Source organism: Cyprinodon variegatus, unplaced genomic scaffold, assembly GCF_000732505.1.
Source record: "Cyprinodon variegatus isolate N-32 unplaced genomic scaffold, C_variegatus-1.0 Scaffold317, whole genome shotgun sequence".
Taxonomy (NCBI): domain Eukaryota; kingdom Metazoa; phylum Chordata; class Actinopteri; order Cyprinodontiformes; family Cyprinodontidae; genus Cyprinodon; species Cyprinodon variegatus.
Window position 1 is genome coordinate 348,863 of NW_015150770.1, and position 26,335 is coordinate 375,197.

The 26,335-nt window shown below is 42.7% G+C and overlaps 2 protein-coding genes across 3 annotated transcripts in view; both read left to right on the forward strand.

Annotated features, from left to right (window-relative positions):
- The window catches only part of LOC107090933 (USP6 N-terminal-like protein), a 23,187-nt gene extending 20,033 nt beyond the window's left edge, over window positions 1-3,154 (forward strand). The window contains exons 13-14 of the mRNA XM_015384587.1: window positions 96-248; window positions 326-3,154. Coding sequence (XP_015240073.1) covers window positions 96-248; window positions 326-816 — 644 coding nt within the window. The 3' untranslated portion in view covers window positions 817-3,154. The remainder of the gene's footprint in view (window positions 1-95; window positions 249-325) is intronic.
- Window positions 3,155-4,136: 982 nt separating this feature from the next.
- LOC107090944 (ankyrin repeat and BTB/POZ domain-containing protein 2-like) overlaps window positions 4,137-26,335 on the forward strand; it is a 63,060-nt gene continuing 40,861 nt past the window's right edge. For both annotated transcript variants that reach the window (XM_015384599.1, XM_015384598.1), the window contains exons 1-17: window positions 4,137-5,063; window positions 15,937-16,086; window positions 17,287-17,494; window positions 17,576-17,728; window positions 17,803-17,968; window positions 18,576-18,665; window positions 18,734-18,835; window positions 18,915-19,011; window positions 19,103-19,238; window positions 19,312-19,550; window positions 20,569-20,747; window positions 21,106-21,211; window positions 21,295-21,397; window positions 21,488-21,560; window positions 21,646-21,714; window positions 22,020-22,133; window positions 22,305-22,568. In XM_015384599.1, coding sequence (XP_015240085.1) covers window positions 4,265-5,063; window positions 15,937-16,086; window positions 17,287-17,494; window positions 17,576-17,728; window positions 17,803-17,968; window positions 18,576-18,665; window positions 18,734-18,835; window positions 18,915-19,011; window positions 19,103-19,238; window positions 19,312-19,550; window positions 20,569-20,747; window positions 21,106-21,211; window positions 21,295-21,397; window positions 21,488-21,560; window positions 21,646-21,714; window positions 22,020-22,133; window positions 22,305-22,547 — 3,027 coding nt within the window. In that variant the 5' untranslated portion in view covers window positions 4,137-4,264 and the 3' untranslated portion in view covers window positions 22,548-22,568. The remainder of the gene's footprint in view (window positions 5,064-15,936; window positions 16,087-17,286; window positions 17,495-17,575; window positions 17,729-17,802; window positions 17,969-18,575; window positions 18,666-18,733; window positions 18,836-18,914; window positions 19,012-19,102; window positions 19,239-19,311; window positions 19,551-20,568; window positions 20,748-21,105; window positions 21,212-21,294; window positions 21,398-21,487; window positions 21,561-21,645; window positions 21,715-22,019; window positions 22,134-22,304; window positions 22,569-26,335) is intronic.

Below are 26,335 nucleotides of genomic sequence, written 5' to 3' on the forward strand. Positions count from 1 at the left end.
GGATGGATGGATGGATGGATGGATGGATGGATGGATGGATGGATGAACGGATGTTGGTTCTGGTCCAGCTGAGGCTCTCCTTCTCCCCCCTGCAGAGCGTCTGCTCAGGATGTCTCTGGAGGAGCTGAGGGAGTTCCTCCAGGAGCGGATCGCTCAGACCTTCTTCCTCAGTGACGATCTGATCATCCAGCAGCTGCAGGCCTCCATGATGGAGCTGAGGAGGATGAGGCTGGACCTTCCTCCTCCAGGTACCACCTTTCCCATGAAGGTTTGGAGCTCCGTTCCTCCTGAAGATCTTCTCCATCATCTCTGTTTCTGTCTGCAGGGAAGCCTGAGGAGCTGCCCAGGGAGCCTCTGGGCCAGGAGCTGCCAGTTCTGCTGGGCCCGGTCCAGCCGTCCTCAGCCAGAGCTGGCCTGAGTCTCCACATCATCTCCTCTCAGCCTGACTCCATATCTCCAGACCAGAGCCCCTCCAAGGACCCCAGGGACCTGGAAGCTTTGGAGCAGCTGGGGGCCCCGCTGCCCTCTCCTGATCCCATCATCATCCACAGCCAGGGGCCCCTCACTCCTGATGACTCCCCGCTGATGGGGCCACCGCCTTACCAGCCCCCAGGGAGCCCAGACCCCCCACCACTGCCAGGAGACCCCAGATGGGATCCAGCTTCCAACCTGTCCGGTGCTGCCGCTTTGGTTCTGGCTCAGTCTGAGAGCCTGTCTGCATCAGAGGGTACCGACCCACTGGACCAGGACTGGACTCTGTCCTCCACCAGGAGCAGCGACCAGAGCGGAGCCAAGCCGCCGCCCAGCGGCTCCTGAGCTGCAGGTTCTGGATCAGAGACCAGACTTGGTTTGAATGTTTGAAGCCTCTCAGTTTGGGTCAGTTTCTGGGTTCAGCAATAAGAACTTCAACTGTCAGAAGGTTCTGGAGGTTTTAGACTGAAGCAACTTTTCATGGAAGCTCTTTGGCCTTTTTCCCGCCCGCAGCAGGTTGGTTTGAAGCTCTGAACAGAGCAGCAGCGTCCAGATTTATCAAGTGTTTCTGCTTGCTGAGTGATCTTAGATGTGTCCGATTAAGCTGAGCAGGATCTCCTCTTTCCAGAGAAACGGTCGTTTTAAACCCGAACCTCCAAACATGTTTGTGTTTGAACGTTCATGAATGTTTCTTTTTTTTTTTAGCCTCATGGACCTTCTTTAACCATGCGTGAAGCACAGTGGTGGCAGCATCATGCTGAGGGGCTGTTTTGCTGCTGATACAGGCCCTTCCCTAAAAGGGATGCATTAGTGAGGAAGACCTTCCTCCTTAATCTTCATCTTGACCTCAGAACAACAGCAGCTGAATGAAACTGGACCATAACTGGGTTTTCCACCCTGACATGGATCCAAAGCAGTTCTGGATAACCTGGAAGGTTGTTCCAGAAGCTCCAAATCAGCGTTTGATTGATTGAATTGAATATCCAGAATAGGGCCAGAACCTTCATGGGTTCTACAGAAAAGCGGGCGTTCCTTTTCTGGAATAGAGAATCCTGCTCTGCGTTTTTGGTTTTTCCTGATAGCAGTGGGTTTTCCTGTGGAAGGAAAACCCACCCTGTAGAAACTAAAGTTTCAGGTTCTGGATGAAGGACTTTCCCTCTTCAGTCAGAGATGCTTGATGAGTCTGGACCCAGGCTGCCAGCAGACCAGGCTCCACCTGCAGCTCTGCTGGTCCTGCATGTTCATGTTCTGCTGCTTCAGCCAGAACACCGGGCTCCTGTTAGGACTTCTCCCTGGAATGAAACACATCACCCTTTAAAACACGTCTCTGGATCTCAAACGTAGATGTGAACCTGCTCAGTCTGCCTTTATAAACTGTTTACTGCCCCAGTTCCAGTTTGGGTTTTTTGTGTATATTAACATCTGGATGCCTTATTTGGATCGGCTTCAGTTCTTCTGTGGCGCCAGTTCTGTTGGACTGAAGCTGTGTCACAGTGAGCTGGCTCACTCCTGATTGTACGCATGGAGCTAACACTAAGAAAGGGACTTTTAGCTCAGTTATTTATGGATCAAAGCAAATTTGCTCTTTATTTCCTCTTTATTTTGTTTTATTTGTTGCATAATGTTGAAAAGATTTTGAGATGATAAGTTATTTTTTCTTAGAATCTGACAGTAGATAAACATAAGTGGGTTAAAGTTGTTAACTCCCTGTCATTAGAAAGAAGGAAACAGTGACATCTAGTGGTTACTTTAGGTAAAGAACGTCTCTAGTTGTAGATTAGCTACAGTAAGTAGAAATGTTCTAGAGGGGTTTTTAACTTACAAAATAATAATAATAGGGTTTTAACTTTGATGCCATCAGTTTCTATGATATGAATATGTTTATATTTTACTATTTAAGTGCTAAGACGTCAGTAGAACATGTTCTTGGTCTTTAGTGTTGAACAGAAGCAGGAACAGTTGATGGATTTGATTCTGCAACAATACAGCTTGTATCTGCTTTGTGTTTTTCTTTTATGGTCAACCATTTATTGCCGTTCACAGTAAAGGCAGCATGACTCTCGATCTTGGTGCAATTCAAAAAAGTCCAATCATCTGTTTCCTTCAATTTTGGCACAGTTAATAGAAACAGACTGGTTTGGCTGGAGTTCTTAGATCCGTTATCTGGGACAGTTGACTTCAAACCTCAAAAGAAAAGATCCTAAAATCAATCTGGAAACTGATTGAAAGGCTTTAGATGGAGGAGCTACCGAAAGCATCTATTTAATCATTTTCTACCCGTCCTAAAGTGGGTCACAGAGATGGAAACCCAAACATCCCTCTTTGATGGATAGAAACTCAATGTTGTTCATTTATAAGATTTCCTGAAGCAACTTACCTTTCGCCAAAAACGAGCAATGCTTCGTGTGACAGAATAGAAAATCCTTTTATTTTCCCACAATAGGTAAATTCTTGTGTTAAAAGCAGCAAAATCATTACAGCAAAAGTCACATAATTTTGGACCTTAAAAAGTGCATAGAAATAACAGAATATGTGGCAGAGTACTATAAGTACTATACCGTACAGTATTTTTACAATATAAATACTGTGGAGAATAAATAATCAATATACAGCTGTGGACATTTTTACTGTAATGGATATGTGGAAAAAATAGCAGAAACACCAGGGATGAGCAAAAATTAACAGCAGAATGTTATTTAATTGACAAAGACAGCAAATGTGCAAAAATTCATGCATAGAGTGCGAGACATTATCCAACGAGATGTTACTTTAGTTAGGATCCTTTTGTTTCTCACCTCCTGCACTAAGTCCAGAGATATAATTCTTGCTCTAAGTGGGTCGCTCTGTCAGCTGAAGGCATGTGTCAGGGTCTCTAAACTCCAGGCAATGATTAATCATTACTAAATTAATTAACGATTATTTCAATAATCAATTAATCAGATTAATTGTTTCAGCCGTACTTAAATTTATCTTTAATCTATGGAAGAGGATTAGGGCCACTGAAAAAAAAAAAGTACTGATTTTTGAATATTATTTTAGTTTAATATGGGAAAAAAGTCAGACTTCTGACTTTAATCTCAGAACTTCTGATCTCAATGTAGATGGGCACCATGAAGGAAGAGATGTGGAGCACTCAGCTTCACTGACAAAGATGTGAGTTGTTTGGGAGGAACAGGAACACATTGGTGGGAAATGACTGAATGAGGCAACTTTTCACGTCCCTGAGGGGCCTCCGGTGATGCTATTTCATTAATCGAGGAGCAGAAGGTGATTAAAACAATAGAGATAGTTTAGTCTCTAAAACAGACATGGCTGTAAATTCTCATATTATACTGAAATAAGATGTAAAAACTAGTTAACTTTTAACATTTTTTTAGTGAACCTAATCCTCTTCCTACTGAAAAAAAAAAAGTTAAATGATTTTTAAATTTTATATCAGTTTAGTATGGGAAAAAAAGTCATTATTCTGAGATTAAAGTCAGAATTCTGAGAAAAAATTCCGAATTCTGACTTTTTCCCATACTAAACTGAAATAAAATGTAAAAATCAGTTAACTTTTTTTGTTTTTTCCAGTGGCCCTAATCCTCTTCCGTACCTTCTGTATTAATCACTGAGTTGTTTTGTTTTTTGACCATACAGCTGGAGGCAGTTGAGGTGCTTATTGGTGCCACACGGGGGCGCTGTAGAGCAGCACTGCCCTCAGGTGTGATTGGTCAGATGTGCCTAAAAAGCTCGTTTCCATCCTGACCTGAGGCCAGTTCGTTTCGGTCTCTTCTTGTCCGGATCTCATAACATGTCCAACTCTGCTGTGGTGAAAACGTTGGAGAACCTGAGCCTGGACTCAGGTTATGTAGCCGGGGAGGCCAGCCCGTCCAGCCGGTCGGTCAGCGCTCCTCTCCGGGGTTCATGGTGGCCGCGCAGCGGCTCCACCTCCAGCTGGGACACGGTGAGCGCGCTGCCGGAGGACGCGGCGGACACCCTGGCCAGATGCGCCTGCCTGCCCGAGCTGGAGGACTATCCGTGGACGGAGTCGGAGCTGCAGGATGTGGTCCACAGAGCCTCCGGGTGTGAGTGTTTCAGCCCGGAGGCTGTCAGCAGACTGTCCCTCCTGCTGCGCAGGGCTTTGCTCCGGGTGTCCCGGGAGGCGCAGCGGCTCAGTGAGCTCCACAGGCGGTGCACGCGCCTGGAGGTGCAGAGCGCGGTGCGGCTCGTGCTCAGCTGGGCTCTGGCCGACAGGTGCGGCTCCTCCGCGGTCAGAGCCGTCTCTCTGCTCTGCATGACCTCCGGGGACACCGTGGGTAAGTCTGCGCGCTGCGGGCTCGTCCTGTCCGTGGGCCGCTTCTTCAGGTGGATGGTGGAAACGCGCGTTTCGGTGCGCGTGCATGAGTACGCAGCAGTTTGCCTCGCGGCTTTCGTGGAAAGTTTGGCAGAAGAAGTTGCGAGACGTGCGCAGCGCGTGGCCAGGTTGGCGGAAAGCTCGACGCGCAGTGCGGTGACCGTGGAGCTGCTGGACGGAGCCGTGAACAGCGACTCTGAGCTGTGGGGCCTCCTGCAGCCCTATGAGCATCTGATCTGTGGGAAGAACGCTTACGGTGAGTTCTGACTCTTTGGAAAGAGGAAAATGTCCAACAAGCTCCGGAGGGAAGCTGAAGATCAATAACTGAGTGTTTTATATCTTCTTATCAGCCTCAAACATTAAAGCTTCACAAACAAATAGAACTTCAAAATATTTCCACATTTTATGAGTCACAGTTTATTGCAGTGATCCAGTCTAGTGATGTCTGCATCCTGCTTAGTATAATTTCATTTTATTTTTTAATTTAACCAGGAATAAAATCCCATTGAGGTTAAAAACCTCTTTTTCATAGGAGTCCTGGCCAAGAGGCAGCAAAGTAGATACATTAAAATAAATGACATAAACAAAACCAAACAAACATATCAAGTAAAACAATTACAGATCTTTTTGGCTGCTTCAAATTCTTTCACTTTCAACTATTAAAGATAAAAACTCAAAGTCAATTTCCAGTTTCTTTGTAAAAAAAATTCCACACACAAGTATCTGCATAGCTAAAGGCTTTCTTCCTTTGCTCTGTCCGGCAAAAGGAACAGTGAGCAACAGCTGATCTTTGGATCTCAGGGAATAAGAAGCTGTTCTGGGTAAGTAAGGTACAAATGTCAGAGGGCAGCAATCCAAGAAGCGTTTGGTAAATAAAAGTTTACCAATGATGCTGCCTTCTCCTAGAGAGGGAAGGCCATCCCACCTGAGAGCAGAGGTCACAGTGATGTGTCATGACTACAGTTTGGGATGAACCTTAAAGGGGAACGCCGGTTTTTTTTTTTTTTTACATTGGGCTGTTGATTATACTTTATTCCATCATGTTCTAATCGCCCATATGAGTTTAGTGTCATTTGGAGCCGTTCTGAAGATATTCCGTTAGGTTATATCCAGTAACGTCTTCCTATGAGCAACGACTTGAAGCACAAACTAAACTGTTCATCATTTATTCTTTATGGTACGCCAGCATTCAGAACATGGAGGCCAATCACTGTCCCCCAGACATCCATAGTTAGATTTTTTTATATTCATATTTTTTAAAACAAAGCTGAGTGTGTATCACACAGCTCAGGTAGAAGAAGAGGATTTACTTTATGTTGTTTTGACACAATTCAACTAGTTATAAACTGAAACCAGTGATTAAAAGGCGTCTGACTGAAACGCTCCTTTTGGTTTTAACTTCACCAGCTGGTTAATATTCACAGCTGGAAAGTTTCCTGCTTCCAGTTCATACGTATGATTTTCTCCTCTGGTCTCAGTCCCACTGTGGAACCCTCCAGATCAGGGGGGGGGGGTTAACAACAGAGAGAGGATGGTTGGAGAACCCCGGCCTCCCCAGACAGGAAACTGGTCATTAGTTTAATAACCAGGAAGCAGACTGACCTCGCTGTTGGACTCGCTGTTTTATTCAGAAATAAAAGCAAACTTTAATGACTCAGTTGTTAGAGAATCGTTATAATGAGGATTTAAGATGGACTGGTTTTGTTTGGTTCCTGTGGGCTGGCCCCATTTCCAGGGGTCTCAGACTCGGCAAAGTGGTTACGCTGGATGCTCTTCCTGAATCCGGTCCCCCGCTAAGCAGTCAGACTTCAACCACTTCCCCCTGGAGAACAGCTTCATGGGGGAGTTTATTAAAATGGATCTAAATATTTGTTTTTATGACAAAAATCCCAATTTTGTCTAGAATAAAAAAACTATTGTGAAAATATTCAGTCACAGTTTTGCACCTTTTGAGAGGAAACTTCCCACTTTGTTTTCTTCCTGCTTCAAACTCCGTTTATAATTTAACTGATATCTGACAGTTTAAACTCTTAGCTTAAATATTGTGTTAGAACTGTGCAAAAGTGCCTCATCCTCAGTTTCATTAAGGTTTAACAAGCAGATAATTGGTCGTATACAGTGACTTACAAAAGTTTTCACACCCCTTAAACTTTTCCACATTTTGTCACATTACAACCAGAAACATAAATGTGTTTTGTTGGAATCTTTTGTGAAAATAACAAAATCATCTTATTTATAATCGTAAAATAGAAAGACGGTTATACATGATTTAAAAAAAAAATCAAATATTATTTCTTTTTGCAAATAAATGAAAAGTGCCTGATTGCTAATAGAGTTCATCTGTGTGTAAACCCCCCTCTGTTCTATTCCAGCTGCTCTGTTGCAGCCTTCAGAGGGCTGTTCAGTGAATATTTGGGAGCAAACAGCAACACAGAGACCAGGGATAAAGCTGTAGAGAAGTTCAAATTAGAATTGGCCAATATCATAATTTCTAAATCCTTAAAACATCTAATGGAGGCTGATCAACACATCATCTGGAAATAGAAAGAGAAAGGACCAACTGCAAACCAACCAGGAGGCCAACAAGGAGATAACTGGTCAGAGCTGCAGCCAAGACACCCATGGTGACTATCAGTATGACCAAATGTGGATTTTATGGAAGAGTGGCAAGAAGAAAGCAATAAGAAGTCCAGTTGGAGACAGTAACCATGAGAAGGAAGTTGCAACATAGTGTGATGGAGAACTAACGCACAGCATCCCCACAGTCAGATATAGTGGTGGCAGCATCATGCTCTGGGGGGAGTGGGAGGAGGGTTAGAGGTAAATCCAGGGGAAAAAAAATGTTGGAAAAGATCGAAGGTTCACCTTCCAGCAGGACGACCTGAAACATGGAGCCAGAACGGTTTAAATTCATGTGTTAGAATAGCTTAGTTAAAGTTCAGACCTGAACCCAGTCTAAAAACTGCTCCTCACAAACACTGTCCATCTAATCTGACTGAGCTGATCATGGTTATTAGATGCTAAAGCTGGTAGAGACAAACCGTAAAAGAACTGCAGCTGACCCACAAAAGTCTGACTTGGAGCGGCTGAATACTTTTGCACAATGCCCTCTACAGGTTTTTTTTTTATCTGTCTATATTACATATATTTATAAAACACATTGTTTGGGTCTTTCGCATTAAATTGTAATAAAAAATACTTGTGATTTAAAGATAACGTGGAAAAGTTTCAGCTGTGAAAACTTTTCTAAGCTGCTGTATTTGTATTTGTGAGCTCTATAATTGCAGCTCTGGGCATTTAGATCACAGTTGAAGAATGGTTGAAATTAGGTTTGCTGTTAACGCAGATTAAATAAAGAAAAATAATATAAAAATAGAACCAATTTAGCAAAGTAAAGTCAGATTCTTTCCTGTCCTGAACGGATCTGGATAGAGAGAAAAGCTTCAGTATATTGATGCTTTGCTTTTTTAACGCAGTACATTTTTAAGCAGGTAAAACCAAAAGCGGGCTGCTCAGTGGATCAGTGGGTAGCACTGCTGCCTTGCAGCAAGCAGGTTCCGGGTTTGATCCCTGGCCTGTGGTCTTTCTGCATGGAGTTTGCATGTTTTCCCTGAGCATGCATGGGTTCTCTCTGGGTACTCCGGCTTCCTCCCACAGTCCAAAAACATGACTGTTAGGTTAATTGGCTTCTCTAAATTCTCCTTAGGTGTGGATGAATGGTTGTGTGTCTCTGTGTTGCCCTGCGATGGACTGGCGACCTGTCCAGGGTGGACCCCGCCTCTCGCCCATTGACTGCTGGAGATAGGAACCAACACCCCTCGCGACCCCACTTGGGACAAAGTGTTAAAGCATCTGAGCCACTGTAACTGTGCATGAAGGCCAGTTATTTTACTGGGGAGAATAGTTTGCCCCAATGCCACTGGAAATTTAGTAACCTCCATAACATGGCAGCCAAGCCGTCATTGAGATCTGATTATTGAACCGTCTGCTTTTCCCCCAGATTCTGGGAACTTGATTTTCTAAATAAACAAAATCTTTATTTTAATGTGAAAAGAGAACTTAGGACCACTGAGCAACAGTCGGTTTCTTCTCCTTGGTGCATCTCAGACCCCTGAGATTGGCCATGAATTCCTGCATGGATTTGGTTGGACAGCCTTTCACCACAGAGCACTTCTCTTGTGAATGAGTGATTCAGACGGTGCAGGAAAAGGCCTGGATGGACAAAGTGTTCATAGCAAAGGTTTTATAGCCAATTAAATGTCTGTTTTATTATTTTTTAGGAGACCAATGTCAACAAAAAGTTAGGAGCAGGTTAGTTGTAGTTGGAGTAATGGGCTTATTGACGCCTTAATGAGGAAACCTGATGCATGTTGTGGCTGCAGGATGAGGACACGCTCCGCCTGAGCTGTGAACCTCCTGCCCGGCCGTCTGGAAGCCATACAGAGCTCCCTTGTGTCGTCCGTGAGGGTCGGAGGCTAACATCATTCATTGCAACACGTTTTCCTGTTGAGTGTTGTGGGAGGTTGACGGGTTGAAGCCTGAGTCTGATCGAGCAGCAGACAGGAAGCCCAGAAACAGTCCGTCTCTTTGAGGACTCCAATAAACGGCTTTCTATCATTAACAGGTCTGCAGAGATCCTTCAAGCTGTAAGCTTCTAGCATCTCGACACAAAACTTCCTTATCTTTTAATATGTTTTGAGAATAAAAAATGATAAATAATCAAAGGCATGAAATTTGCTTTTATTTGCATTAAATAAATAAAAAAACATTTTCATTTTCAGCATGGAATATAATTTCACGACATTTGTAGATGATAAATGCAAAATAAATAACTCCAAATCTAAGAAAAGATTAAAAGCTGTCTGAGTCATTATTCCTTTAGTGAACAAATAATCCAGATATCTAAAATCAGCAGTAGCAAAGATAAACCTTTTAATATCGATACCATGCCAAATTAGTATTTATAAATTAGTATTTAGATACAGTGTTTAGTATAAATACTTTTCCAAGTATCAACATTTTTGACACCTCTAGTTGCAGCTAAACAGAAACAGGTCTTATGGAGGACTATTAGAGGAAAAAAAGAAAACAAAGAAATTCTAAACTGAACAGAGGTAAGAGAATGAAGAGTGAAGGGATGTGGTCATTCGAGTCAATGAGAGATTAACTGGTTTCCCTTAGATAGAAAACTTTGAGTCAATCTGACTGGATGAACTGGTTGAACTGGAAAGTGCATTGAGATGGCATATGTTGTGAATTTGCGCTATAGAATTTAACGGAATTGAATTGAAGTTGGTGGTTGTGTCCTCCAGCAGCTTAAGCCTATAGCAGCTTCCTATATTATTTCATAATGTGCATCTGTCCTTGCAGTCATGCGGCTAAAGATAATTCTACTATGTTTTTCCTGCATCCTGTGACAATGATCCACAAAAACTGAAATCAACTCAGAACTTTTTTAATCTGACAAATACTCTAGTATTTTGTTTACTAGTTTTATGATATAAAGAAAAAAAATCATTTCCTGAATAAATCCTTTGTTAAAGCACTCTTTGATTTCAAGTCATCTCCTGAATTTGTTGAAAGGAACAAGTTGACTGTCTGAGGTCATGAGGTCATCTCTGAACCAGACTCTCCCTCTTATGACCCCATGGATTTACTGTCAGAACTTTGACGAGGCCGTTCCAAAATTGTAACGTAATTTTCCTCTGATGAAGAATAGATTTTTAGTGAGTTGATTTCTGAAGCCCGGAATAATATTTTTATTCAAAAGGTTCTGGTTGTTTTAAGATATTAGTGAATCTTCTGATGCACTGTAAAAAAAATCTACACTTTGACCCAAATTGTAATTCCTCGTGTGAAGAGTCAGGTTGCAGCAGGATGCTGAGTCCCTGTAGGTGTTTCTGGATTCATGTGAGTTTTTTCCTATAAGTGTTCATGTTTTAAACCTCCAACCAGCTCTCCTACTACAAGCTGTTACCTGTTAACCCTTGATCATTTAAAAGATGTGATTGGTTTATTTTCCCCAGATGATTCCATCTCTAAAAAAGCTAGATTACCTCCTCATTTTGCATCTTTATCTTCTTCTGATATTTAAATCTGTGGTTTTACAGGTGCATCTTTTTGCTTGTTGTTCTGGTGGACCTCAGACTGCCTGGTAGTCTTATGGAAATCATTCCTGTATTAGGCTTAAGAATGTCTTAGTCAATTCTTTCTCTTTGAACTTTGCCTTCATCTTTTTGCTCTTTATCTAATAGTTTATCACACTTCTAAGTGTTTCCACATCTAACCCTGAGGATTAATGTTTGGTGGTGAGTGTAAGTGGAAGATCTTAATACCATAACCCTAATTTTGGCTCCCTTCTTAAGTTCTCAGTCAATTTCAAGATGCAACTCCAACTAGACCTCTTTACAATATTATTACCTCCTCTCAGAATAGATATACTTTAAAAATAGAAGCAACATTTCCCTTGATTTGAACAGAGACAATTTTCCACTACAGTAAGATGATTTACATTATTATAATCTCTAAGCGATTGCGGCTCAGACAGTGGGACCAGAGCCAGATACTGGATTATTTTGGACTCCTGCCACCGTAACCAGACCTGGTTGGTCCTGATGGACCCAGCTGTTGCTCTCAGGTGACCCCGACCTGTTTGGGTCCGTTGTTGCAGCCAAACACTCCCGGCTTTATGCCACACAGCAGAAAAGGCCTGTTGTTTCCAGACTCAGTGACTGAGCCTCTGTTTGCCCCTTCCACCCCCCCAGCATGTCTGAGGATGCGGGTTCTGGGCTCGTTGAGCAGCTTCACACCGGCAGGGAAATTACTTAATCACTGGTAGCTCTGTGTATGAGGAGGTCTGTGTTGGACCAGGAGCAGAGGTGTGGACAAGTGCGGTTCCTTGTTTTACTACACAGGTAAGGATCAGAAAACACTGATTTGTGCTTTGTCCTGTTCAGACTCCTCTCTATATGAATGGTTGCTTTTACAGCTTAAGTCTGTAAACACAGCAGGGTGGACCGAAGGGAGCAGACCATACACATGCAACTCAGTTTATTTCTATAGCTCCAATTCACAACACGTCATCTCAATGCACTTTACACTTCAACCAGATCATCCAGTCAGATTGATTCAAAGTTTTCTATCTAAGGAAAACCAGCTGATTGCATCGACTCATTGACTCTTCAGCAATCCCTCACACTACACCTCAAAAAATTGAAATCTAAATAAGCAATTTTTTCTCAAAATAAGTGCATTTTTTCTTGAACTGAGGAGATAAGTAAGACACTTTGCCAATGGAACAAGACAATTTACATTTAAAATGAGAAAAAAACGACTGCATTTTCATATTTCAAGCCCATATGATCTAATAATCTGGTTTTAAGAGTAAAGATACTAATTCCATTGGCAAATCATCCTATTTACCATCTCAAATTAAGATTAAATACACTTTATTTAAGAAATATTTTACTTATTTCTAGACCATTTTTGCAGTGTAAGCATGCTTCTAGCGACAGTGGAGAGGAAAACTTCTTTTGAACAGGAAGAAACTTCCAGCAGAACCAGGCTCAGTGTGAGCGGCCATCTGCTGAGGCAGACTGGGGTTCAGGAAGACAGAAGCAGACATAGAAAAAGAAGCAGAGATTCAAAACGCAGACAAGCTCGAGTGAGCTCCCATGTCAGAGGATGAAGAGAGCACATCCAGTTAGTCAAAATCAGAGAAACAGGACTACACTGGAAAACAGGCCAAGCTCCAACATCTAGAAACAAAGGTGTTGATGGCAGCAGCACAGCTGATATTTCTCTCCAGGATGGAGTCACAGCCAAACAGGAACAGACCAGATGAAGCTGCAGAATGGGAGAATAGAGATGGAATGACGAAAAGGGGTTTCCATGTCCTCCAGCAGTCCAAGTCTATAGCAGCCGACATGCAGAAAAAAGCACAGGATAACCTAAGTATTTTGGATAAGGTATAAGAAAGGTAGAGCTAAGGAGATGAAGAGTGATTAGTTTGGGCATCTAACATATTGTGGAAATGCCATAACTGAAGGTATATTGGGCCAGATAAAGGAAATTATTAAAGGAGGTCTTAGGTTATGAGATACTGAAGAAAGGTTTAGGACTGTATGTGGGGACTAAATCCCATTGGCCCCTGATAGATGCCTAATAAAGCTGCTGCTTGATAACAAGGCAGTGGCTCACAGCTGAACTTCCTACAAAGGAGGAATGGCTGAAAATAGTGGAGGAAATATTCAACATGGAAAGGTTCACTTATGTTCTGAGGACACAGGAGGCAAAATGGGAAGTAAAATGAAAAAAGTGTATTAAATATAAAAAGGGGGAATAACACTATTGATTAATTAGAATGGAGAATCGATCTGAAACTATTCTACCAAATATGATAGAGGGTCCCTCAATGACACAACATTGACTTGATTGATTTATTCTTATGTGCAGTTTACTTTTTTTCTTTTTTCAAAACTTCTTAATAAATGGAAGTGTTAGAAAATAAAATTTGAAAAAGGCTCATCTAACATTTTTTTCATATCAAGATCTGTTTCAGAACCTACAGGTTATCTTTTCCAAACTGGACTTTTAGACTTATAGATTAGACTATAAAACTGTAAAATTCAGCAACATTAATAAATTAAAAGACTTCAAATCTTTGCGTTCCTTTTTTTGTGATGCTTTTACTGTAGACTTTCACACAAAGCTTCCTTAGACCTGTTCAGCAGCCTTGTCAAGGTTTAGGTCTGGAGATAAACTTGATTTCCTTAAAGTAGGGGTGTTGATGATGTCATTCTTGATCAAATGGTTGAAATAGATCCTCAGTTTCACCACAGTTTTTATAGTGACCTCATCACTAAATCCAGGTGAGCTGGAGACGTGTGACCTAAAACCTTTGATAATTTTATTCTGATTATTTTAGTTTTGACAGATTTGTTCTTTTTTTTAAATAAAATTCTTAAAGGTAATTTTAGCCATGTAGGTTTTAATTTTCTGCTTTATAAAGTGGGCGAACGTGTTTAATTTGCTCTCAGGACAGAGTCATTGTAAAGACCTTCGTCTCTGACACCGTTTCCATTGAGTGGAACATCAGGAGTCAGCAAATCCTCCATTCATGCAGAGAACGAAGCTCATGGAGGCTTATCTGTGTGTTTATGCCGGAGGTTGGGGTGTTTGGGTGAACTGGCTGCCTGGGTTTAGGGTAATGGAGGTTTTCAGAGATCCAGAAGTTTCTGGGGTTGACTCCAGAGAAGCATGGAGAGAGTCATAGAAGTAAACCATTTTGTTTCCAATTAATATATAAACCCAGGCTCCTCAAGATTCTTAAAGGGAAACGGCTCCAGAGGTCGGTTTGGTCAGACCTACGCACCAATTTGACGGGAATGTCGGGACTCAGACAGGAAGTGACAAACAGCGACAAAGTTTTCCCGCATTGAGTAAAATAAGAGACAAATGCGACATAATCGTTACTCAAAATTTTGATCACAGACGTGAAACGGCCATTTTGGAGCAGCAGCTGCAGTTTGGTATCGAAGCACAGATCAGCCTGTGTTTATAAATCTCTCTAGATCTCTGGTCCAGCGGGCCTCTAGTCGTAGCCGACGTGTTTGGAAGGAATCTATAAAAGCCTGAAAAGTGAAAGGCAAGCTGTGTGTTTTGGTGTGGGGGGGCTTAGATTCACCTTCCGCTGGTAGGAGTCATCTTTACCCTCTTCTCTGCCATGTTGCCAAAGTTTGTCCAAATCTCAGGTTATGAGGAGATGTCTGGTTTCTCTCAATCAATCTTCTAGACGCTGGTTCTATAATTCCAGAACTTTTCCTTTTTCTGTTGAAGCTCCTGAAACATTTGAAAGCTGTCAGCTTTCTAGAAGACACCTGATGACATGTTGGTTTCCCCCCCCTCATTGATAATAATAATAATTGAACTTGATTGATCTCACATTGGAGAAATTTACTCTGCATTTAACCCTTCCCTTTGGGGAGCAGTGGGCTGCCATTGTGCGGCGCCCAGGGAGCAGTGTGGGGTTAAGGGTCTTGCTCAGGGACCCAGAGTGGCAGTCTGTGGAATTGGGGCTCAAACTCAGAACCTAAACATTCCGAGGTCTATGCCCTAATCACGAGGCCTTCTTGTTAAAAACTAACCTGGTTCAATCCCTCAGCATGATGCCGCCATAACCATGTTTTTGTTTTTTTTCAGCTTTTTATTGTAATTGTCACAAGTACAGCGCAAAGAAATTCACTCTCTGCATTTAACCCATCCCATTGCAGAGAAGTGGGCTGCCATCGTGCGGCGCCCAGGGAGCAGTGTGGGGTTAAGGGTCTTAGCTCAGGGAGCCAGACAGCGGGAGTGGAACTCGAACTCAGAACCTCTGGATTAAGTGCAATGCCCTAACCACTAGGCCTCTACTCCCCTGCTGCTGTTTCTTTTTTTTTTTTTGCTGCTTTGCTTATCATACATTAAACTTTTATTTTTGTTTAATCAAAGCTTAAGGAGGCTGTTGCCAAGTTTGGCTGTTTGGAGGCCAAAAAAAAAAGGTTTAAATATTGATTTAAATTACAACAATATCAGGAAAGTCTTTTTGGGGGCAGAGGAACTTTGTTTCAGGCTAACCAGCAGATCACCTGTATTTTTATGGCAGCGATGAAGTTTAGAAGACTGAATCTAAAAATAAGTAAAACATTGTTTTGATTTAATTTTTCCTCAAACACATTTGATTTCAGATTTTTATCATGTTCACATCTTTGACAGCAGAAAACATTGTATTTAGGGTTGTATAAATTATTTTTTTTCCTAAATCCACCTATTTTGGATGGCTAAAAACTTACGGTAATAAAAAACTGGTTGATCTTCTTTACTTCCTGAAGGTTTTAGATTTGTTTCACAATAAGAAAAAAAGTGCTCGTCAATTTTCGTAAAAACAATGTAATGCTGATTAGGACAAGCACCAATGTCCAAAAGAAAAACACTAAAGACCTTCAATAAAAACCATGGAGATCTACTTTTAGAAACTACTTCAAATAAAAATACAGCAATAAATCCTTTTACTTTGAAGGGAACAGTTGAAGACATTGTTTTTTCCCTGAGACCAATGTTAACTTCATGTTAGCTTGTGTTTGTGTGTTCAGGGGAGCTGAGTCTGCCGGCCCACATCAGTCCGTACACAAAGGTTCCTGAGAAACCATGGGAGAGCAGGGAGGACGCCTACATCCAGCTTGAGCTGAGGACACTGGAGCAGTCGCTGCTCGCCACCTGTGTAGGCAGCATCACAGAGCTCAGTAAGTCTGTGTTCCAACCGCCTCCTGGGACTCCTCCTTGTTGGTTGCCTGCTCCCCTCACACCTTGGGTTGAATAATGCGTGGCTTGTATCCAGAACACAGAGGCACCTTCACACCCTGCAGGCCTCCGTACTTCATTAACAATCACTGGGAGAACCGGAGTGGGTTTGAGGTCTTAAAATCTGCCATTCATTGAATCCAACCAGAGAATAGAGGCGGCTGTATATTTAAGACTTTTCTACTAAAAAAATAAAACATTTTCTCTAGAAGTCAGTGTTTAGTAGAAGACAATAGTCGTATCTGATGTAGAGAAAGATGTTCAGTGTGTCCTCCAGCAGCTGAAGGCTATAGCAGGATGTCTCAGGATAACCTCAGTCCTCTAACAATGAGCTCTATCCAAAGTAAAGTTTCTAAAGTACCAGAGAACAATGAGTTTAATCTAATCTTTGTCAAGTTTGAAAATAATTAACATCTTAGATTAAGCTCCAAACGGTTTGTAAAAAAAAAATAAAAATACGTCCAACAACAAGGAAGCTTCTTCAAAAGCAGCAACTCTGAGAAATCAAAATAATCATTGCCTAACAGGATTTAGGCTTCCTCCCATATTCCAAAAACATGACTGTTAGTTTATTAACTTCTCTAAATTCTCCTTAGGTGTGAGTGTGTGCGTGTCTCTGTGTTGCCCTGCGATCGAGTGGTGACCTGTCCCGTGAGCAGCCATCTGCCGCGGCCGACTGGGGTTCAAGGAGACAGGAGCATGCATAAAGAAAGAAGCAGAGAAAATGAAATGAAACATTGCCTTTGCTTTCAGATGTCAGCGCTGCACACAGCTCCTCTGTAGGACCTGCTCCTGGAAAAGCCCTTTATGATCCTGTTTTCAGCTGCAGTTCTTTCTATAATTATTGCTCATGTTTTTTTCTTTCTTGTAACACATTAGTAGATGTCCTCCTTTTGGTCGCCATGGTGATGACTTTTTCAATGCTTTGATGAACAGCAGCTGGTCACTACTTGTCACCTGAAATCTTATTATTATTAATAATAATTGAACTAAAATTTGAGTCTTTAGAATTATATGTAATTTTCTTTCTTTTTTTACATAAAGGGCTAAGACTGTATCTTTTTTTTTAAACAGTTTGTTTTAATTCAATCAGTGGGAAGAAGCTGCAGAACCTCCAGTTAATCAGTGTCTCTGTCCTCCAGGTGACCTTGTGTCTCGAGCGATGCACCACATGCAGCGTCTGCGAACCTCCAGCCCTGCTGTCGGCGGCGCCGGTCCGGTTCGCCAGCCCTCAGTTTCATGGGCCTCCTCCGCCCTCCGCTCTCTTTACTACTTCCTGTCCAACCCGCACATGGAATCCCTGGAGAACCCCAACCTGGAGCCCCCGGCTGTGATTCTGAGCAGAGAACGGTGCGCCTGCGTTGCCCTCTGATGATCCCAGCTCTGGACGTTGTGTTTGACCTCCTGCCTTTATGATTGGTCTCCGTTCAGGCCGTTCCTGCTCCTCCCTCCTCTCATGGAGTGGATTAGGGTTGCCGTGGTGCATGCCGAACATCGCCGCAGCTTATTGGTGGACAGTGATGATGTCAGGCAGGCAGCCCGATTGCTCCTCCCAGGACTGGACTGTGAGCCCAGACAGCTAAGGTCAGAGATTCTTCAATCCTCTCTTTATTCATCACTCCTGCAAAGAGATCCTGATGTTTGTTGTTCTCCTTCAGGTCTGAGTGTTGCTTCCAGTCCTTCAAATGTCTGGATGCTGCAGCTGCTTCAGGAAAGTTCCACCTGGACCTGGGCTTCCGGATGCTCTCATGTGGCAGAGCAGATCTGGTCCAGCAGGCTGCCCGACTGCTGGGCGCAGATGGCATCAATACCATGGACGACCAGGTTTGGGTTTGAATCACACATCCGGTTTTAACATGTTAACCTCTATGTTTGTTTATTTAGTCCAGCAGCTTTATTGTTTTTTTCCACGAAATAAAAAATAGATTTCATGCCTGTGATAAAGTTTGGAAAAGATGAAGAGAGGAGATATCGTGGCTGGATGGGTGGCAGGTGAAGCTCTCAGCACTTGGTTAAACTCAGTCACAATTAGAACATTTTTTTTCTCGTTTTATTTATTTTAAAATGCTGTATATTTTTATGTTTTTTTAATGCCGTTTTAAAAGTTTTATTTATTTCTGATCCTCAGCAAAAACAATCAGCCAAGATGTAATTACTTTTAGCAGCCAGCAGAGGGCAGGCCTGCTTCTTTATGGTTTTTTTGCATTTTCATTTAGTTTTTACTTTTTAGAAATTTTACCTGATGAGGAGGATTTATCTGCAGAAAGTGTAAATCCCTTTATTAAGCATGGAACAGTGTGGGGATAAGGGTCTTGCTCAGGAACCCAGAATGCAGGCTGTGGGTACTTGCAACCGTCTCACAGCACAAACACTTCTCTAACTCATTAGGCTAACACCTCCCCCAATCGTTCTGCATTGTTTGTTCCTGCAGGGAATGACGCCTTTGATGTACGCCTCAGCAGCAGGAGATGAAGCTATGGTGCAGATGCTCGTGGAGGCCGGAGCCCACCTGAACCTGCAGGTAGTGGCGCGCTGACCTTTCTTGGTATGATGGAACTCTCTCTACAGAGGTTGTTCCTTTCTATTCAGGTCCCTGCCAACTCTCTCCGACACCCTTCTGTTCATCCCGGCAGTCGGCACTGGGTGGCGCTGACGTTTGCTGTGCTGCACGGTCACCTCTGTGTGGCTCAGGTGAGCGCTAAAGTTACCCCCCTGTTTGAGCCTGTCTGGAGCCACAGCTGGTTGTTGAACTCCGTCTCTCCTCTGGCAGCTGCTGCTAGAGGCTGGTGCCGACGTTGAAGGCGGAGTCCTGCTGGACGGAGTGGAGAGCTCGGCGGAAACGCCGCTGCAGCTTGCAGCAGCTGCAGGTCTTTAGTGAAAGAAGAGAAACTTTCTCTGTAACTTCCTCGGTTTTTCATCTTCATATTCCTGATGTTGAGGATCGTCTCCTCCTGTTAGGTAACTATGAGATGGTCTGCCTGTTGCTCACCCATGGAGCGGACCCTCTGCTCAGAGCGCACCATGGGACCTCGCTGACGCCCCCTCTGTTCGAGGACATGAACTGCTTCAGTTACGCCGCAGCTCATGGACACAGGTGCTGCTCGCCTCCAGAGGGACGTTTGGGTTTGCCGGTTTTACTCTGAGACGCATTTTTTTTCCCTCTGCAGGAACATCGTGAGGAGACTACTGCTTCAGCCGCCGCACAGGAAGGAGGACATCCTGTCTCTAGAGGAGATCCTGGCTGAAGGAGTGGAGGAGCCCGAGGACCCGACCCGGCATCCGGCGGCGGACTCCCTGAGCGCGGTTCCTTCCGCGTCTAAAGCCACGATGAAAGCTCTGCAGCAGGCGGCGTATTACAGCGCCGAGCACGGATACCTGGATGTTACCATGGAGCTGAGAGAGATGGGTGAGAGGAAGATCTCTAGTCATCCTCACTTCTGTATCAGTTCTGCAGACCGAAACGAAACCCAAAGCCCCAGATGGAAGAGAATCAAGTCAAAGATAATCTTCAACTTCCAACATTCTTCTTAACAGTTTGACCTTTTCAGTCAACAGGAAGTCAGTTTGCTCCTCTGTTTTCCTTCCGCTCTGAGCTGCTTCCAGCTGTAAAGAACGTTCCGACTGTTTGTATGTGGGTATCGGCTCAGAAATGTCTGAATCCATCGATCCAAGATTATCTTCTACCTGAACTCATGCAGAAAATTTGTGTTTTGTGTTCTGCAAGGAACTTTATAAAGGAAACAGAGGAATCCCAGCTTTCTATGGCCTCGTACCTTAGCTTTAAGTATATTAACCTTGAAATCCCACATCCCCCATAACCACCGCGCCCCGTTCCGCTCCAGAGCGCCTACAGCCTTGACAGTTCCTCCCATCTAGCTTCACTCCAAGTTCCTTCGAGCTTGAGGAGAGCATGCACAATATTATTTGTTAATTCATTGGAACACAATAGGAGGTAACAAGTGCTTAATCTAATATGAAACGATAAAAAAAGTCCCAATCAGCAAATATTTCCTTGTGGATTTTTCTAATGTGGTTAACTAGGTACAAGCAAAATTGGTTTGGTCTCTACTTCCAAACTCGGCATCTCTTCCACTCCATGCCTGCGATAAAACGTTTCTTTTTAGGGGCAGCATTTGCTCTCCGTGTCCTGTCCTCTACAGAAAAAAAAAAACATTTATTTTAATATTGTCTAATAGATTTAAAGATATTAACTTAAAAGAATTGCTCGTCAGTGAGAAGATTTATAATTCTTAATTATTTTAATAGAAAAACAGGCTGAGTATTTGATGCTGCAGCTTAATTTAGTTCTGTGATAATTTAGAAGAAAAAAAAGAAAACCTTCTTGGATGCAGGGATCAGATTTATGCTGAGTCATCTCTATCAGTGAAAGTCCTGTTTTGCTCTCGTCTCTGTGCTCTGACCAGGCGTCCGCTGGAAGCTGCACACCTGGCTGGAGTCGCTCCGCAGGGCCCAGCAGCTCGGCAGAAACCAAGTCACCCTCCGCCTCCTCAGCGACTTCCCCTCCATCAGGACGGAGGACTTCAGCCCCGAGCTGCTGTCTGCAGGGATCCCCTTCCTGTTCAGCCTGTTGGCCACCAGCAGGGTAGGCCTCCTCCCCTCCACTGGGAACCAGTCACTGTTTAGCAGCGGTGCAACAATTGCAGTTTTCTGGCTCATTATCAATCTTTAAAAAGCCTAAAATACACATTTTTGATTTTGACCAATTTGTATTTAAATCAGGTAAAATTTTTATGAGATCAAAGGAGTCCTTCAATGTTTGAATCTGATTTTTAAAACACATAAAACCATTTAAACCTGTGTGAAATAAATAAATAAATAACTTTGCAGTGGAAGAAAAGATCAGCCAAATATATCAGGCGATTTTTTCAAAGGAAGCCAATAGAAATGAGAACTGCTGGAGGTTTGAGTGACGTGTTGTTCTGACGCCGGTTCCTCTGCAGGACTACGCTCTGACCAAGCAGCTGGCCTCGCTGGTGTCTCACTGCTACGGCGGCTCCCCGGTCCCCGCCGTTCCACCGGCGGACGTGGCTCGGTCCACTCAGCTGGGTAATTCTCCTCACTGCTGCCAGGAAGCAGGTTCTGTTCTGCTGAATCGGGCCGACAGTTGATCGTTTCTGCTCTGCTGCCAGATATCCGCTTCCTGAACAACAAGGAGATGTCAGATGTGACGTTCATGGTGGAAGGCCGTCCGTTCTTCGCTCATCGGGTGCTGTTGATGTCCGCCTCTGAACGGTTGGTTCACACAGAGGACAGATTCTGAGCCGGTCCGGAACATCTGCACTCTTTCAAATGGAACTTACTGTGTATTTTTGGACCCGTCAGGTTCCGGCAGATGCTGGCAGATTCGCCAGACAACATCATCCACATCAGCCAAATGACGTACGGCACCTTCCAGGTGGGAATCGGACTTCTGGTTCCTGAAGATTGGGTCAGACCTGACTGGTTTGGTGATAAACAGGTTTGTGTCTCTGCTCCTCCAGATGGTGATGAGGTCTCTGTACTGTGGAGGAACCGACGGGCTGAAGATCCTTCCTGCTGAAGCCAAGAAGGTAGAACCCACAGGCTTTCAGAGCCAGAACAGAGATGTTCAGACAGGAGGGCTGATTTTACATCAACTGCTGATAGATGCAGTCAGTCACTTGGATTCAAACCCAAAACCTTCTTAGTTCAAGGAGACAGATTAACCAGCAGAGAGTTCATCCAAATCCCCCATCAATACAGAAAGGTTTAGTTCTACAGCTGGTTGCTTCTTGTTCTGTTTCCAATTCAAAGAGAAGTGAGTCAGTCAGGTGGATCGTCTACCTGCTGGTTTGATGACGTCATCTCTGCTTATCTTTAATGTTTTGTTCTGCAGCTGCTGCCTGTGGCCTTTTTCTTCCAACTCCGAGGTCTGCAGAGATGCTGTGAGGTGATGCTGTCTCAGAGTCTGACTCTGGATAATGCCGTGAGCGTCTATCAGACCGCCAAGGTACAGAAACGCAACCATCTGATCAGAACCCTCAAACTGACAGAATGACCCCTCCTCCTCGCTGAATTTAACCTCAGAGAGGAGGAGGAGATTTCCAAATATAAAACTGGTTTAAACCTGTCAGATGGGCCAAATCGATGGTATGTCTAAAGCGCCCGCGTTTGTCTGCAGCACCATGGAGCAGCTGAACTCTGCAGGTTCTGTGAGGGGTTCTTCCTGCAGAACATGGACCAGCTCCTGGACAGAGAGGACTTCCACCGCCTGCTACTCGGTACCATCAGAAAGGGATCTTTCTCCCCAGGCTCAGCGACGCCGCCTGGATCGGGACCGGACCAGGACCTGCCAGTTCTCAAACACCTGGAGACGACGCTGATCGATAGACTTTACCACCTTCATGCTGAGTGTCGAGGGTAGAAGATCTGCTCAGGTCTCCTGGTTGGTACCTTTTGCACAAACAGCCGACTTCAAACACGCATCATGTGTCTTTGGCCTTCAGTCTGAGGGGAAAATTCCATTTTAACCTCCAGTATTCCCTTCAGCCTTAATGACTGAACAGCCGCCATGATTAAAATCACTCAGGCTTAAATGTATACATGCCAGACATGGGCAATGTGGAGTCAAAAAGTCATCTCCATGTCATGTATTTGATCTACCCAGCCAATTAAACAGGTGAGTCCAATCTTCACCGTGAATTAACCTGTGCAGATTGGACTCACCTGGTTAATTGGCTGGGTAGATTAAATACATGACATGGAGATGACTTGTTGACGCCACATTGCCCATCTCTGATACATGCAGCCTTATAAGCAGCTGCAGCTCAGCCATCTTGCAGCCGTCACTCCTTCTAAGCAGAATCAGTTTATTCAGGTCAGTTGGTTTCCTGTCACAAGGTCAAAGGTCAGATGGTTTCACATCCTATTTGAGAAACACAGCAGTCTAAAAAATGGCCGCAGAAAGGTTGAATTTACTTTATTTACATGGATCAAAGTTTATTTCATCCTTTTTCCTCCTTAGTGAATATGTTTATTTCATCTTATTCATGGAAAAGTTTTATTTGGAATATCTCTGACAGAAAAAGCAAAAGTAGAGGAATCTGGAAGAGTCAAACTGTTATTTGACCACTTTGAATTATAACTTTAACCAGATCATTGCAATTGTTAAAACAGTTAAACCTAGAGACAGAGTTCAGTGAATGATTTACAGCCTAAAATTATTGACAGTTTAAGTGCATAGACACATTCTGTCTTTCCAAAACGTACCAGAAAAGCGATATGATCCTGATAAAATAAGATTTCATACATCAAGGTCCTGATTTTGTTTAGACCCTTTTTGAGCCTAATAAATAATTCCAGCACCATGTGCAATGAAAAGACATAAAAAGACAAAAAGCGCCACCTGCTGGGAGTACTGCTGAATGACCAGAAAGCCAGATGGCAACTAATAAACTTATTGTACACCTAACGTGCTTTAAGCAGCAGAAGCAGCTGGTTTACATGGTTGAGGTGCATCAAGGCGCTATCAAAAGGTCCTGCAGCATGTCTAGAGCAGCTGAAGCACCTCATGAGCTTCTGATGTGCATGACGTGCTTCACACGCTGCAGCTACTGGAGTTAGAAAAATGTTACTTTTGTTGCTCAATGCGCCTCATCAACCAATTAGAGAAGCTGATTGTGGAACTGACAGGGAGACAGACACAGACCTAAATTAACTTATAATGTTGAAACTTGCCAGCAAAATATGTTTGCCTCTATTATTCTGGTGAGAAAGTTTGTACCACATACCTGTTTAACTCTAACATCCACTTCCACCCGCCACCTAACCTGGCTCCGCATATCCATCTGGAAACCTTCCGTTGAAGTAATTTTGGGAAGGGGTGAAAATACTGGTTAGCTGATTGGCCTATGTTGGTGATAGACGGGCCAAATAAACCAATCAGATCAACCAAGCATATGACGTACTAACAGAGCGGAGCGGAACAGCAGCTGAAACATCAGACGCTGTTCCGCTCCTAAAATAATTTTTTTTTCTGTTTTTCATATTGTATCTTAAACTTTATTTTAATTGCAGTAGGCCTCTTCCATGTTCATCCCTGTGAACATGTGCATTATCGTACCTCTTTAGTCGTAAATATTCATAATTTTTGTTTACTAACAAACAGATCAAAAACTAATAATATGCGAGCAGAAGGCTGCAGACTCTGTTTTGAACCATTGTTATATAGTTGGTTATTAATTTAAAAAAGCCAAAACATGTAACTGTGCACCTTTAGTGGGATATTTAATGCTGAAACTTTTATACATTTCCCCTTTCCTAAAATATGCAAAAAAATTATTAATTTTAAACAGCTTTTTGTTATTTCCTACTTTAACGTCGACCAATTACTTTCATAAACTAGAAGCAGCTCAGTTCTACCATTTTCCGTTCAAAGTCAGTTGAATTAACAGAAATGAAGAACTATAATATGAAGTATGAAACCTGCCAAAGTCAACAGATTTATTCCTTTAGCACTGAATTTGTTCACAGTAACATCACAAGGGAATACATTGCCAGTGGTAATCCTGCTCAGTGGCAGCGCTCCGAGTCCTTTCAGTGTGCTCTGGATTCCCACAGTAGAAAAAGCGAATGATGGAAGGTATTGCTTTAGGTTTTCTCTGGTGACCCACCCAGCTGGCCTGAGTGAGCGCCTCGAACGCCGGTGGGGTCCTTCTCCGAGAGAGATGAGTGAAGAGGATGCTTTGCAAGTTTACCGTGCGCACACAGTAATCAAATATAAAGGGAACGAGGAAGAAGACCGGCAAAAATAATACATTGGAAAAACTAAAAATCTGAAGGTTAAACTAATGAAAACAGATTGAGTAAAAAAATGCATAAGAGCCAAGACAGAAAAAGGGAACAGGTGAACATCTTTAACAGCGACATGCAAAGAAAAGACGAATGTTGAACATGCAAACAACCATACGAGGTCAAAGCTAAGAACAGGAATCCCCTTGTTTTTTTTGTTTTTTTTTTAAATAAGCTGTCAGGAAACTCTGCTTATTTACACAATGAATGTTTGGTGAGCTCTGAGTGTTCATGAGCACAGAAAAGGAGGGAGGAGAAGGAGCTGACGGTTACCAACAAATGGGTCATTTTCCTCCCAAAGAGGCTAAGTCTACATTCTTAAATTACAACAAATCAGTTTCAAACATATATTACAAAGTTTCTGTCCTCCGATAAAAACAAATAGAAAAAGGAAAGAACGCTGGCTAGAAAATAAATTAAACGTGACAAAAATATATTTAAATAATTGATTTCAGGAACATTCTTTACAAGTTTGATATAAATAACTGATAAATAGCGTATGGAAAAAAAAACAATAGAAAAATATTCACAGCAGTTCAGTATTGTCTGAAACCTGCAGATAATACAAAGAAAACTAAATAACAAAATGTAAAAACACTGAATGTAACCGAAGTGCTGTCAAAAGTGCAAAACAACAAAAACACTTTTCCAAAGCGTGGTCACACCAGAAACTGTCAGCGCTGGATGCCTTGAAAACAATGATAATTGCAAATGCAACAAACAAACAAAAAAAAATAAATAAAAATAAAAAACAAGGTTTCATAGAGTTGCATTCTACTAAACTGCCAGTAGAGGGCACCAACTGTAGCTAAAATAAGCTTTGAAAACAGGAAAAAGATTTAATTCATGATGTTTGCATCATATCTTTTTTAGTACTTCATCAATAAATAATCAAAGGTATTAAAGTATTCTACCTTAATAAGGTTGGACCAGAGGGTGGTGCTAGTGTCACAATTCAAGGATTCAACGATTTTTATTTTACAGCTAATCTTCTTGAACAATATCCTTAGAGTTCAAGGCTGAAGTCTTATAAAGGTTTTTTTTTTTATCTTTGCTTTAACTTTTTTGTGAAATCTGTAAAATCTTTGTATCTAAATGAAAGAGAGTAAACATTGCATTTCACTCTGGGCTTACTGTATGTTAAAAAACCTTCATTTGGTCCTTGGAAACTTTTTAATAAAATGTCAACCACATCAGTGACGGTTGTTAGAATCAGCTCTGGTACCGAGGATATGTTATCACAGTTACGTTATGGACAACTAAGGAGAAACAACCACTTCACCGACTGCTATGTTAGCAACAGCCACTTTACCGATGGCCAAGTTAGCAACAGTTACTTCTCCGATGGCCAAGTTAGCAACA